This window comes from Hemiscyllium ocellatum, chromosome 12, assembly GCF_020745735.1.
Source record: "Hemiscyllium ocellatum isolate sHemOce1 chromosome 12, sHemOce1.pat.X.cur, whole genome shotgun sequence".
Lineage (NCBI taxonomy): Eukaryota > Metazoa > Chordata > Chondrichthyes > Orectolobiformes > Hemiscylliidae > Hemiscyllium > Hemiscyllium ocellatum.
Genome location: NC_083412.1, coordinates 67,366,921 through 67,381,026, shown reverse-complemented (window position 1 = coordinate 67,381,026; position 14,106 = coordinate 67,366,921). Strand labels below are relative to the sequence as shown.

At 37.1% G+C, this 14,106-nt stretch overlaps 1 protein-coding gene across 1 annotated transcript in view; it reads right to left on the bottom strand.

Moving 5' to 3' along the window:
- Positions 1 to 14,106, bottom strand: part of cblb (Cbl proto-oncogene B, E3 ubiquitin protein ligase) — a 203,837-nt gene that overhangs the window by 56,168 nt on the left and 133,563 nt on the right. The window contains exons 5-9 of the mRNA XM_060833637.1: positions 13,528 to 13,665; positions 13,263 to 13,350; positions 11,682 to 11,813; positions 9,576 to 9,752; positions 1,744 to 1,929 (exon numbers count right to left, since the gene is read on the bottom strand). Of these exons, the coding sequence (XP_060689620.1) occupies positions 1,744 to 1,929; positions 9,576 to 9,752; positions 11,682 to 11,813; positions 13,263 to 13,350; positions 13,528 to 13,665 (721 nt within the window). The remainder of the gene's footprint in view (positions 1 to 1,743; positions 1,930 to 9,575; positions 9,753 to 11,681; positions 11,814 to 13,262; positions 13,351 to 13,527; positions 13,666 to 14,106) is intronic.

Here is a 14,106-nt window from a genome sequence, read left to right as displayed (position 1 = left end):
GCAATTTGTTTAATTTGTAGGTGCAGCAATTCATTATAGTTACCAAGACAATGCTTTCCTCACATGAAACCATACCACCAAGCGGTACAAGAGCAGCAAACATTATTATCACCAAATTTGTCTTCAAGTTGTGCACTAATCTGATTTGAACGTTTAGCGTAATCCTCCACGGTTGCAGGCCTCGAGTGGTCTATACAGCAACACTAACAGCACCATGGCCATTATAGTAGTTCAAGGAGAAAGCCAACCACTCTCTTCTGAGAGAACCAGATGTGGACAATAAATGTGGTATTGTCAACTTTGCCCATATTCCAAGAACAAGTTTTTTTTTAAAGGTAACTTAATAACCAACTTGGAGCTGTAAAATGCATAGCAATTTCTGAAGCCTTTTCTTTTTTTCCCCCTTTTTACCTCCAATCTAAACAACCACCTAATGATGTGTCCTACATAATTCAATGCAGTTATAAATATAAACAAGTACATTTTATACATGGTACTGATTCCTTAATCAGTTATTTTATTAAACCAGTTTAGTAGAACAAGAGGCACAAGGGGACAAAAACGGCACAAATTCTAAACCCACGACCTCCACCACAAAAAACAAGGGCAGCTCATGCATGTGACACCACCAAGTGCAAATTTCCCTCCAAGCCACACACCATTCTAACTCGGAATTATATCACCATTCCTTTACTGACAAAAGCAAAGAAATCCTATCCTAACAGCATTGTTGGTCCTCTGTGCCACATGGACTGCAGCAGTTCAAGCTGTCAGCTCACTTCCAGCTTCTTGATGGAAGTGGTGAGCTATAAACGCTGGCATAGACAGTGACACCTACATGCCATGAATAAACAAAAAAAAACCCTTAAGACCACAAAAAAAACCATGGAACTGAACATAATGTTTCATTGTTTAAGAAAGGTAGCAAAGACAAGCCAGGAAACTACAGGCTAGTGAGCCTGACATGAATGGTAGGCAAATTTTTTGGAGACAATACTGAGGGACAGGATCAACCAACGTTTGTATAGTCAAGGTCTGATCAGGAATAGTCAGCATGGATTTGTTCGCAAGAAGTCACATCTGACAAACCTTTTAAGAGTTTTTCGAAGAGGTTACTGAGAAAACAGATGACTGTCGGGCAGTGGATGTTGTCTATATGGACTTTAGTAAGGCTGTTGACAAGGAACCGCACAACAAGCTAGTCATGAAGTTTAGGTCACAAAGGATCCAGGGAGGGGTAATTGGATTCAAGATTGGCTCAATGGGAGGCAACAGAGGGTGACAGATGAAGGTTGTTTCTTGGAGTGGAGACCTGTGGCTACTGATGTACCAGATGGCTTGGTGCTGGGACCTTTGTTGTTCCTTATTTGCATAAATGAACTGGATGTGAATGTACAAGACATGATTAGCAAGTTTGTGGATAATACAAATTTAGGAGTTATTGTTGATAGCGAGGAAGGTTATCAAAAATTAGAGGGATCTTGATCAGATGGAAAGTGGACTGAGGTATGGCAAATGCAATTCAACACAGATAAGTGTGAGGTGTTGCACTGGAAAGTCAGACCAAGGTAGGACTTATACAGGACGAGTTTGTGCCAAAGGGATGGTTTTCATGCTAATTTTCTTGCTTCCAAAAATAGTTTTGAATTCATAATACTATTTGCTAAGAACTCCTTACAAATTAAGACATGACTTCTTAATTTTATAGCTAAGTCATTCAATACCAGTGTTTTAATAATTTACCTTTGGTGAACCAGTTGGACTAGCACAAGGTGATCGAGATACTCCTTTCTGAATGAGGTCTAAACGAGGTGGCACTGGTGGGAGATTGAGGTGTTGAATTTGGATTGGGTCTGGAGCTGCTTTTCGGCGCTGTGCAATAGGCGATGAGTTTGGTGATGACACTGGTGATATCTGCCTGTCTGTACACTGTAAAGACCAAATAAGATTGAGACAATAAATGATTCATATCAGAAAACTTCAAAAAGCACAGTAATAAGACAACCTTTTACTCCAGTTTTTCAAACAGTAAACACACAGGCACTACTGGGTATTTGACAGCAATGCTTGTTCAAAAAACAATTATAAATTAAAGTTTATTAAGATCCCAAGTGATGTTAATGCTGGAGAAATCAGAACTCCAAGGGAAACATAGCTTGTTAGATCCTACTTTTGGTTTTTCTTTAACCATGCACATCAGTTACTAAACACATTGATGAGAGGTTGCCAGTATATTTTAACACAAGGAATAGAAGTTTATTAAACAAGAAAAATCTGAACTCAAATAAAGAAAAGTTGGAAAGATTTCATTACAAACACCAAAACTAAAATCAAATTCACATTATTCTTTTTTGAAATCCCAGCAACAGCCTTACAAACATCTAAACTTGCAACAGTCACCACTAAGGCTTCTTTCTCAGGTAGACACAACTGTGACCAGTTTCTATCTGCCAATTTTCTGTGCATTCAATAGATGCTATTTTCCTTCACTGATATCTCTCCCAGAGACAGCTAAAACAAACTTTAATTTAAACTTAAACTTTCCAACAAATGAGAGTTCCATAAATTTACTTTCCATTGGTTTTCTTACTGACTCCTTTTTAAGAATGCTGCATTCAGCCTCTAGTCTTTAACACACTCAGACATGGACACAGACACAGACTGAATTTTAGATCACTCTGTCTCCCCGCACTGGATTAGATTAGATTCCCTTCAGTGTGGAAACAAGTCCTTCGGCCTAACAAGTCCACACCGACTCTCCGAAAAGTAACCCACCCAGACTCATTTCCCTACACTTATCCCTGACTAATGACCTAACACGATGGGCAATTTAGCATGGCCAATTCACCTGACCTGAACATCTTTTGGAAAGAGAGGAAACCAGCGCACCCAGAGGAAACCCACGCAGACATGGGGAGAATGTTCAAACTCCACACAGACAGTTGCCTGAGGCCGGATTCAAAACCAGGTCCCTGGTGCTGTGAGGCAGCAGTGCTAACCACCGTGCCACAATGCTGTCATTAATCAATAGCATAATTTGTATTTCTCAACCTTTTTTTTTAAGTAACGCACTGAACTATTCATTTCCAAGATTTAAGAACTCATTAAAATGCATGTAAATAAAACAAGACACTCCTGATACCAAGTTCACACATGAAACTCTAAAAATAAGTTAAAACTATGTTCTCCTCATCCTTAATATAAAATACTACTAAAATATATATCAAAAACATATATTGTTCTAAACAGGTTACAATTCAACAACACAAATGGCAGCCATTAGGCCCAACGCCCATGCTGGCTCCACAGAAGAACTGTCCCAACTTAGTATCCCACCCCAATTTTTCTTTCCTGTAGCTATGTACATCAACAACTGAATTTTTAAAGTTTGCAAGGTATTTGAGACAACATGTAATGTGTTGTGTTATCTCTGGATGAACAAATTCCTCACTTTCCATCACATTTCTAATTTTTCATTTTTGCCAATTATTGTATACCTTGGACCCTACCAACTCAGATGTCGAAGGAAAGTTTTACCATATTTCCTTTGTCAAAGTCCCTCATATTTTGAACACCTCCATTAGCTATTACCTTTAACTTTCCATTTAACTTAATTCCCTCATGATCTGAGCAAACCTCCTCTCTAACATCTCCAAAAGCCCTTAAATGCTCTCTAAAATATGATGCCCAGGAATTTATTCAATACTCCACAGAGACACCTGAGATTTGTAACAGTATATGGTTTCTTAACCATCTTCTTGACTCACCTGATTACTTTTAAAGATTTGTGAATATGTACACCCAGATTCCTCCACTATTATACCACCTTCAAATAGTAACATTTAGATTATACTGGGAGAAGCATCGCGGGAAGACAAAAAAGTGTATTAACCTCTCAGGCTTTCAATGAAATGCATCTGCCAATTTCGCCAAGTCTATCATGTTAATGATTTACTAAGTTGTCATGATTTATTATCTACAAAGTTAAAAATTATACTTCTTATACACATGTAGAAATAAAGAAAAGCAGAGATCCTAATCAAGGGAACGATTCTAGATTTTTCTCTGAACAGAATGACAAATCATTCACCATTATCACCATCTATCCCTTACCTAACTGCTAAATCATGTTCAAAACCATGTGCTTCTATTTTCCTAATAAATGTGTTATAAAGTACTTTATCAAATGCCAGTTGAAAATCTCACATTCAATATTCAGTGCCCTACTTTCATCAACCCTTCCGTTACTTCTTTGAAAAGTTCAATCAGGCTAGTCAGAAATAATTTGACTAACAATTCTGAGTTACCAATTCTTCATTAATCCATTAATCTTCAATTGAAAGTTTATTTTATTCCTGATTGCTGTTCCATCACCGACATTTGAATATCTATGACATTTGTAATCCTCAAAGCATGCCTCCAAAATTCAAGGAGGATTAAAAAGATTCGTATGCTGAATCTATCACTGCTTCTGTCAGCAACAAGAATGGTTTCTACCTATTGCAGGTAAGTGACTGGTTAACTTTGAATTATATAGCCTCCTTTTCTTCAATGGCTGTAAATTGGTAGAGGGGAGTATGCAGTGGGACTTGGGTGTCATGAGGGAATGCATGTAGGTGCAGCATGCCACAAAGGCAAATGGTACATTGATCTTCATCGTGAGAGGTTTCAAGTACAGATGCTGGGATGTACTGTTATACATGACTTTGTTGAGATCATACCCAGAACACGGTGTATAGTTTTGCTCTTTTTTTCTGAGGAAGGATGCTCTTGCTCCCAAAGGAGTGCAACAATGATTCACCAGTGTTGACGGGACTGATGTATGAGGAGATTAGGATTATTTTCACTGCAGTTCAGACGAATGAAGGGAGAATCTCACAGAAACTTATAAAATTCTTTGACGATGATCTCAGATGGGGTAGATGCAGAGAGGTTGTTCTTGATGGAAGGTGTGTCCAGAACCAGGGTCACAATCTGAAGATTCGGGATAGACCTTTAGGACAGAGATGAGGAGATATTTCTTCACCCAGAGTGGTAAGCCTGTGGAATTCATTGCCACAGGAAGTAATTGATGCTAAAACATTGAACACATTCAGGAAGTGGCTAGATATAGCACTTGGGGCGAATGGGATCAAAGGTAACGGGGAGAAAACAGGATTAGACTATTGAATTCGATGATCAGCCATGAGTGTAATGCATGGCGGTGCAGACCCAAAAGAGCTGAATGGCCTCCTCCTGCTCCTATGTTTAATTATCTCTTTGCCACCCAACCCACCTTCCCCATAATCCGTCATTAACTTCACCTACATTTGTGAAGACAGAGGCAAAATAGTAATTCAGCATTTCAATCATGCCCTCCACTTCCTTAAAAAAAATCCTTCTTTTAAAATAATACTAAGTTAAAGGCAATTCTAAATGCATACTATGAGAACTAGAAATTAATTACATAAAAAAGGATACTTGGAAACAGGAATTTGTTCAGTTATTGCAATAATACAGACATTGCCATCTAAGAACACCAACTTGAGAAGGAGATTATTTAGATTGCTGCTTTAAAAATGTTAACCTTTTTTTCTTTATCATGGTGCTCTGTCTTCTGTGAATTCTCTTACACTGACCTAATAACTTCAACAAACAGATCTTCATGCTGAATGTTATGCCAAACAATTAAAGCAGCCAATGTTTTGAATATTTATAAATATACAAGAGAAGACATACAACCGTGAAGAATATTACTTCCTGTTCTTTTAAGACAGCAACAACTATTGAAGATGTTACAAACACAAAACTGTTGCTGAAGAATTTTCAAAATTATTTAAACATTCATCACTTCTATTGATGTCAAATACAGGAGTTCCTTTAGGTAAAATGTTTTGTGACAGTTATTTAATAAGCCAAGGCAAAAAAATTAGTCTCTAAATAATCTTCCATCTTGCCAAAATAACTATCTAAAAGTTGTATTAGTTTACATAATCCACTACCTCATTCGCATTTAAGAATATGTCTGTGCTTCCCCACAACAGTGTGAGACAAGCAAATACTGCTCTGCAGCAATGTTTAGAAATATCGAAATGTAGAAAATATAAGTAAGCCATTCAGCCCTCAGAGTCTGCTCGGTCCTTCAACATTACTGGATATTGAATTGGAACCTCGATTATCCAGCATTTGATTATCTGAAGTTCAGATTATCCGAACAAGATCGCGAGGTCCTGATGCATGGCTAAATTATGTTATCTGGCTTTCGTGAACCGAATGAAATACTCTCCCCCTATGTAATCCAAATCAATGCACTGCTCCCGTTTTCTCTCCACAGTCTTTGATCCCTTTAGCTCTAAGGACTGCAACCTCTTCTTCGATATGTTCTATGCATTGACCTCAACTGCTTTCTATGGCAGAAATATCCACAGAATCACCATTGACTGGATGAAGCAATTTCTCATCAATTCGAAATGGCCTACCCCATATCCTTAGGCTGTAACCCCGGATTCTGGACTCCCCAGTCATCAGAAACATTCTTCTTGCATTTATTCTTTCTAGTCTGATTAGAATTTTAACAGTTTCTAAGAGGCCACACCTTCAGTTCTCTGCCCACCCCATACTTTTAAACTCCTATCAATATAGTCCTAAATGACCCACTTATATGTCAGTCTGGGCATTCATCAGGAATCAATCTGGTGAATTTTCAGTGCATGTTCTCCAGAATATCCTTCACCAGACTGAGACCAAATCTGCAAACAATACACCAGGTAAGGTCTCACCAAGGGCCTACACAAATGTAGCAAGACATCCCTGCCTCACGATCAAGGCCAGCATATCACTGCCTTCCTCGCTGCCTGCTTACTCTCAGTGACTGGTGTACAAGGACACCTATGTATTATTGCACCTCCCCCTTTCCCAATTAATCATTATTCAGATATAAATCTGCCTGCTTGTTTTTGCTAACAAAGTTGATAACTACATTTATCCACATCATATTTCATGTGGCATCCATTTGCCCACTCATCCAGCTTAATCACATTGAAGCATCTCTGCATTCTACTCATAGTTTACCTTCATGTACAGCCTCTGTCAACTGCAAACTCTGAGGTATCACATCTAGTTCATTTATTACAACCATCTGTAGCACAGAATTCTGCTGTCTTCTCTTATTCAAATTTCCTACAATTACTGTTTCCCCACTGACCATTCACGGAGGATACAAAATAGCACTGTAGTTAGTGTTAGAAGTGCTACATTTTGCGCGTGAATCTATTACTAACAAGTGAAGGGGGAAATGTGATGGTCTTATTCATTTTATGCCTGAGAAAAATAAATCATTTGAAAATATTTCAAAACATTCAAGAAAACAAAAACCAATCATGCAGAATCTTACGCATCTTTGTGATTTAATAATTTAATGAAATTTCAAACTATAATATTAGACTGCCCTCAGCACTTGAGGCAACATCCATCTCTAAATAAAATTCTATTCAGACTATTTGATTCACTACCTAATACTTAACTTTCAAAGATCAAAGTCAGTACCATTGCAATAATGGTTTCAAGTAACATATGCCTTGTAAAACTTGTAAAGTTTGTCCGGTCAAATAATACTCAACTGCAATTTTTTTTCCTATCACCATAACTTGGTTAGGATATTTTATTGAATGCAAAATATAAGATCCAAAGAAAAGATTTAATTTAGTTATTTTTATCAGAAATTTCTTCTTTACCCAACAATTTAAAGCATGCGGCACTGCTTCTCAAAAACACTACCAAGCAGAAACACTGATCAGATTTAAAACAAACAAAACTGAATTATTGCCCTGTTCAGACTCTATGTAGTAGTTAATACAAGAAATTTACATAAAAAGTTCACTTTATATTTTTGTCATCGTCATCATAAAATTTACAATTCACAAAAAATTGAAACCACAAACAGTTAATAAATGTTGCCTAGTACTTGCATGGCTCCTGCTACTTTGAGTATATGCTCAACCTCAGCTTCAGAAGGAAAACACAACCATTAAATACACTAATTATCTTGGTCATCAAATTGTAATTTTTTTTAAAAAATGACCGATGAGCTACGAAACCAATACATTATTGCATGATTGATCAGATCATGCTAGTGTCTTGAAAATTATTCTACCATAAGTTTAAAATCTCACAACTACAGGATAAAGTCCAACAGGTTTATTTGGAAGTACTAGCTTTCACAGCACTGCATCTTCATCAGATAGCTGTTGAGCAGGATCATAAGATACAGAATTTATAGCAAAAGGTCACAGTGTCACGCAACTGTTACGGTATATTGAACAAACCTAGATTACTGTTGTCTTTCATCTTTTAGAATGAATTGCAGGTTGCAGGAAAAAAAGATAACCATAAACGTGACTAAATTACATACCAATTTTAATATTGTGGTCATGTAAATTTTAATTGATCATTATCTGAGAAACTCATGTGATAATGGTCCTTTATCAGAAATTATCATTGACTCAGTCAGTCAATTCATCTTTTTTACCCAAAAGCTACAATTAACTGTGATTCTGTACAAATCTAACTAAATGAGCTTCAAAATAGGTTGAACCTTGAGGGAATAATGTTGTTCTTTTTATTGAGATCATCTTATTGAGGTTCTCTATCAACAACCCTCTCGTTTGGACCAAAGGAAATGGTTTGTTATGGGTAACTAGATTGAAAGAAATCCCAGTGAGTGATAGCAAAAATTTTGAAAATTTAATGGCTTTCCCTGAAGTACAGGGACCATAAAATACAATGAGGAAAAATAAAATGTCAGATAGAGCAAGGAGAGTACTGCAGCAGCAAAATGTCGCACCATTCAATGGGAGAACAAAACAAATACCTTCTTACAAATTTCTGAATTGAGAGACAATAGCCCAGGAAGTAGCCCATGGTCATTAGAGTAATATCATGCAAGATTATGCAGGCTTTGCTAGTGGCAAAAGTAAGGCCAACTAAATCAGAAGAGAGGAGAGCAGAAACAAAGCACATGCAGCAGGCCTTGGATGAGTGATGAAGTTAAACTAAGGAAGAGCCTAGTGTGGAGTGAATAACATACCTGCATAGATGAAAGAAAGATGGGTATGAGGATCCATCATTTAGTCAAGGACATTACATGGCTATCATGTACTAAATTCTAATGTGTGTGCGTGTGCGGTCCAAATATATGAACACCATAAGGTTCTCCATGGCTGAAATATGAAAGACGATTTTTCATTTTCCTCTCTTCAACAGGCACATAATTGGGCACAATGGTGCCCAGATATCCACATTTCAAAAGTTTAAGAGAATAAATCAGCAGATGAAAAATCAGTTTATTGGAATTATTACTACTTATAACCGCAATATTTGAGTAAAACTGAACGTATTTTAAAGTATAGCAGTAACTTACTGGGCAGCGAAGTCACTCCATTGGTTGACATCCTCTTATGACCACTTATCAGCAGAAATCCACCACTGAAGTTATTTGTTAACGTCAATATATTTTAAAATCACATGTCCTACACATTAATATATGAAACAACTATTATTCAGAAAATCTGTTCCATTTTGATCTATTTTTAACCTACCTTTCTAAATGAAGCGAGTTTGTTCATAATTAGTGACTCATCACGATCATCATCATCATCCAGACTGTCTAGGCAGAATTTAGCTCCATCATCTCTTGGATCAAAAGGATCAACAATAATGGGTTCGGTACCTTTGATTTCACAACGGCAAAATGGGCATCCCTGTCCATCAGATTCCTACGAAGAAAATAAATCACACATTACATAAAAGCAATGATAAGTCTACATTTTTAGGTCATAGTAAATCAGGGGGAGCTTTTCAGCATTTAGTGAAACCTATTTTGTCACAAAGATTTATGCAAATTCCAAGAGGCAAAATACCTGCCTGATCAATTTATTTTGTTTCTCATTTGAAGCCTAAAGCATATTAATGGCAACAAATAAAAGATAAACAAAACTTCTGAATTTTGTACTAAGATTTTTCATTACATTTGACTATTAAACTGAATAAGATACACCGTGCGAAAATTATGAAGAGCATATACAACACTAAATGAAACTTATACTGCACTTTCTTTTGGCTGCCACAAAATTCCCCAGCTGTGGGAGAATTTCTCTGTCGCATCCAAAAAAAAAGCTCCTCAACACACTGTTTCAGTTCATTCAAGAAGTTCAAGTAAGGAGGCAGCACTTGCTTTATCTTTGAATATGATTCTCAGATAATAAGGTTCAATGTTAGTCCTCTTGAATGTTATAAAATTAAATTAAGCTAATCAGAAGCAAATTCAACATCATCATTACTTGTGGATTTATAGACATTCCCCTCCTCACGCAATAAAAAATACCAATGTTTACTTTACAGGTCAGAAATGTGGATGATTTAAAACAATGTGTCATATTATGGACAAAACAGTGTAAACTGATTCTTCAAAGGCCCAAAAAGCTACCTTAGTAAGTCATTACAACTGGTACTGTGACAGAGGGAACAATGATATGTCCATGGCATAAAATTACTAATGGCCTTCTTTCACGATTGAATGCAAACGTAAATGAGATTGGCATTTATTTACATGGTGACAACAACAGTCATTCAAGGAATTTGATGTTCAGATTGATAAAAAGGCAAAATGGTTACTGACCAAAATTGTTTAAACAATGTCGAAGCCAAGTTATTTTTTGACAGGGAAGGACATCAAATCTTTAAGTATCACCTATGAATTAAACTACTTAAAGGAGAATTATTCATGAGCAAGAATGAACAAAAGTACAGGCCTTAATATTTACAGGGAGAATGTGAAGGAGCATACAAGTGCAATAAACCTGTCAAAGTCAGAGATGTGGAGGTTGTGTTGAAGTTAACACAGGCTCTCAGAATAACGGATAGTGAAGGAAGGTGGGAGGAAAGAAGCCAGAATTGAAAGGGAAACCCAAATTCCAGGGGAAACACTCTTGTTCCTCTTGGCTCACAAAAAAGAATGCTGTAAAAGGCACATGACCCCTTGAGCTTTTACTGCCAGCTCTCTAAAACACTCAACTCTTAGCAACAAATCAACAATACCTACTAACAACTTTTATTTAGTATAGGTATACTAAAACATATTTGTTGCAAGGATGTATTTTAAAAAACATTGGTAAATGTTTAATATAAGATTATGGAATATTATTTTGCAATAACTTGTTAACAAAATCTTAAGTCAATTTGGAATGTTCAAACACTCTACATTTAAATTAGAAACTTCAAAGACACTGGATTTCTTTGTGAACTAGAGTTAGATATAAATCTATTACTGTGAGAGATTACACTTCCCCACTTAAGTGAAAACATACATTTTAGTAGGACATAGCTTCCTGTAAGTTATATTAGATTCTGTTTTCAATTTTCTTTGATTTTAAATACATCACACATTTTCTTTTGGCTGCCACAAAATTCCCCAGCTGTGGGAGAATTTCTCCGTCTCATCCAAAAAAAAAGTCCCTCAACACAAGATGTTTCAGTTCATTCAAGAAGTTCAAGTAAGGAGGCAGCACTTGCTTTATCTTTGAATATGATTCTCAGATAATAAGGTTCAATGTTAGTCCTCTTGAATGTTATAAAATTAAATGAAGTGGGCAGAAATTCTCTCTAAAGACTCTGAATCTATAAGAATTCTGTACTCAGCCACATACCTGCCATGCTGTCAGGCAAGAAGTGCACATTAAGTGACCACAGGGCTCAATCTTCACGTCCTTATCATTTTCAGCGCAGATTTTACACAACTGAAACGTGGAGCCCATCTCACAATACAGCTCGTATTGTTCCTATATTGAAAATTATATTTTACTCTTGATGCATTCACAAAATAAATCAGTTAGCAACATCATCCATATACATTTTCAGAAAACAAAACAAAGACATAAGATTGTCTTCTGGTCCTACTCCTCGGCTCAGGCTGCTCTGTAACCAAAAGATAGAATAGATGTGGCCTAGTGTCACATACAATCCTGTCCTCCCTCCTTTAACTGTACAAAACCTTCTCTTAGGACCAACCAACCCAACCACCCTGTGGCTCAACACTTTAACTCTCCCTCCCACTCCACCGAGGACATGCAGGTCCTTGAACTCCTCCACCGGCAGAACATAACAACACGACGGCTGGAGGAGGAGCGCCTCATCTTCCGCCTGGGAACTCTCCAACCACAAGGAATGAACTCAGATTTCTCCAGTTTCCTCATTTCCCCTCCCCCCACCTTGTCTCAGTCGGTTCCCTCAACTCAGCACCGCCCTCCTAATCTGCAATCTTCTTCCTGACCTCTCCGCCCCCACCCCACTCTGGCCTATCACCCTCACCTTGACCTCCTTCCACCTATCACATCTCCATCGCCCCTCCCCCAAGTCCCTCCTCCCTACCTTTTATCTTAGCCTGCTTGGCACACTCTCCTCATTCCTGATGAAGGGCTTATGCCCGAAACGTCGAATTTCCTATTCCTTGGATGCTGCCTAACCTGCTGTGCTTTAACCAGCAACACATTTTCAGTTCTGATAGTTATGAGCAAGTCCCTCAAGTTTGATGAAATTTTTTTTTACATAAATGATGAAATAACAACATTAGAGTGATTCAGTTGAAATTAGTTGCTACCTGAATCAGTGCACAAATCTGTTACTGTGCACAAGGTACATGTCTTCAGAAGGAAATTGATTCACTAGCATAATTAGCTGCAGGCAACTACCACAATCGCAGTTTTAAAAGGCAACTCGCCTTTCTGAAAGCTATCAGCCAGACTAGACAACAGCTGAGATTCTAAAAAAGACCTGGGGTGAAGAAAGGTCAACAGTCTAACTATGACATGCAAATGCAATGAAGGACAAGCACCACTGGTGCTGCTGATTCTACTATAACATAAAAAAATTAAAATGTAGCAATCTTACAGTAGCACTGTCCAGCATTCTCTTTAAGGATTACTGGTTTACAGCCAAGTGAATTAGGAAACTGAAAACACTACATATGATACAAGCCACAGTCACTCACAAAAAAAAATTCTGTGATGCAGGCTTATGGATGCCTATCATTATATGCAATAGGCCCACTAACAGTTTCAGGCAAATATGTTGGATGCCTATGTAACAACCTTCATTAATATGACAAGGAGTATACCCTGCACAGAGTGAGAATTTGCAGTCTGCCATGTTACAGGTGTTAAATTGGAATAGCAACATCTAATTTTCTAGACTGCAAAGACCTAAGCTAAATCCAGAATCAATTATCTTACCTGTGTGACCTTTATGTGGTCGTGAGGTGTTGGTTCACACAATCCAGTAAGGTCTGGATTGTAACTTCGTCCGTCCGGGTACAAATAACTAAATCAAATGAAATATTCTTTACATATTTAGAACAATAAAAGCATTATCAAGGCATTCAAACAGATTTTGAACTCTATTGCTTCAATGTTAGTTTACCATTGATCAGAAGTCAGGGCTACAAGAAAGTATAATAAGAAACTTTATGAAGAAAACTTTGCTGTATCAAATACATACAATTCTTCTCGGCATCCATCAATCAAGGCTTGGAAGAGCGGTTTGTTGTGAGGTATAGTCTGCAAGATGTTTCCCTCATTTGTGACATAACCAATGGCCCACTGTCCAAGCCGAGTGCAGCTGAGTCTAAAGATATAGCTGGAGCACAAACAGAAAAAAAAGTGTAAACTTCTTCTGCAAGTCATCAATTTTAAAAAAAACTTCTACATGACAATTAAACTAGTAATCAAACATTCAAGTTAATCAGACTACACAAAAAAGCGACACAAAACAATTAACCTTGATGTCCCATACCTTATGAGGTATATACCATTATTTTGAAATTTGACAGCCAAAACTGGAATTACTACTTCAGTAAATCAGCAACATGAAAATAATATGTATTAAAGTAATTAGACAAATCACATTTCAAGGATAAATTTCTTCAAACTTAGCAATATCATTTCCAGCAACGTGATTATTTGAATGTCAAACAAAAAGGGATTCAGATTTTCTCTTAATACAGGAATACTACTCATGTTTTTCAAAATTAAATAATCAGAAAATGTAGCTGGTAGACACAGATTTCAATTATTTGTA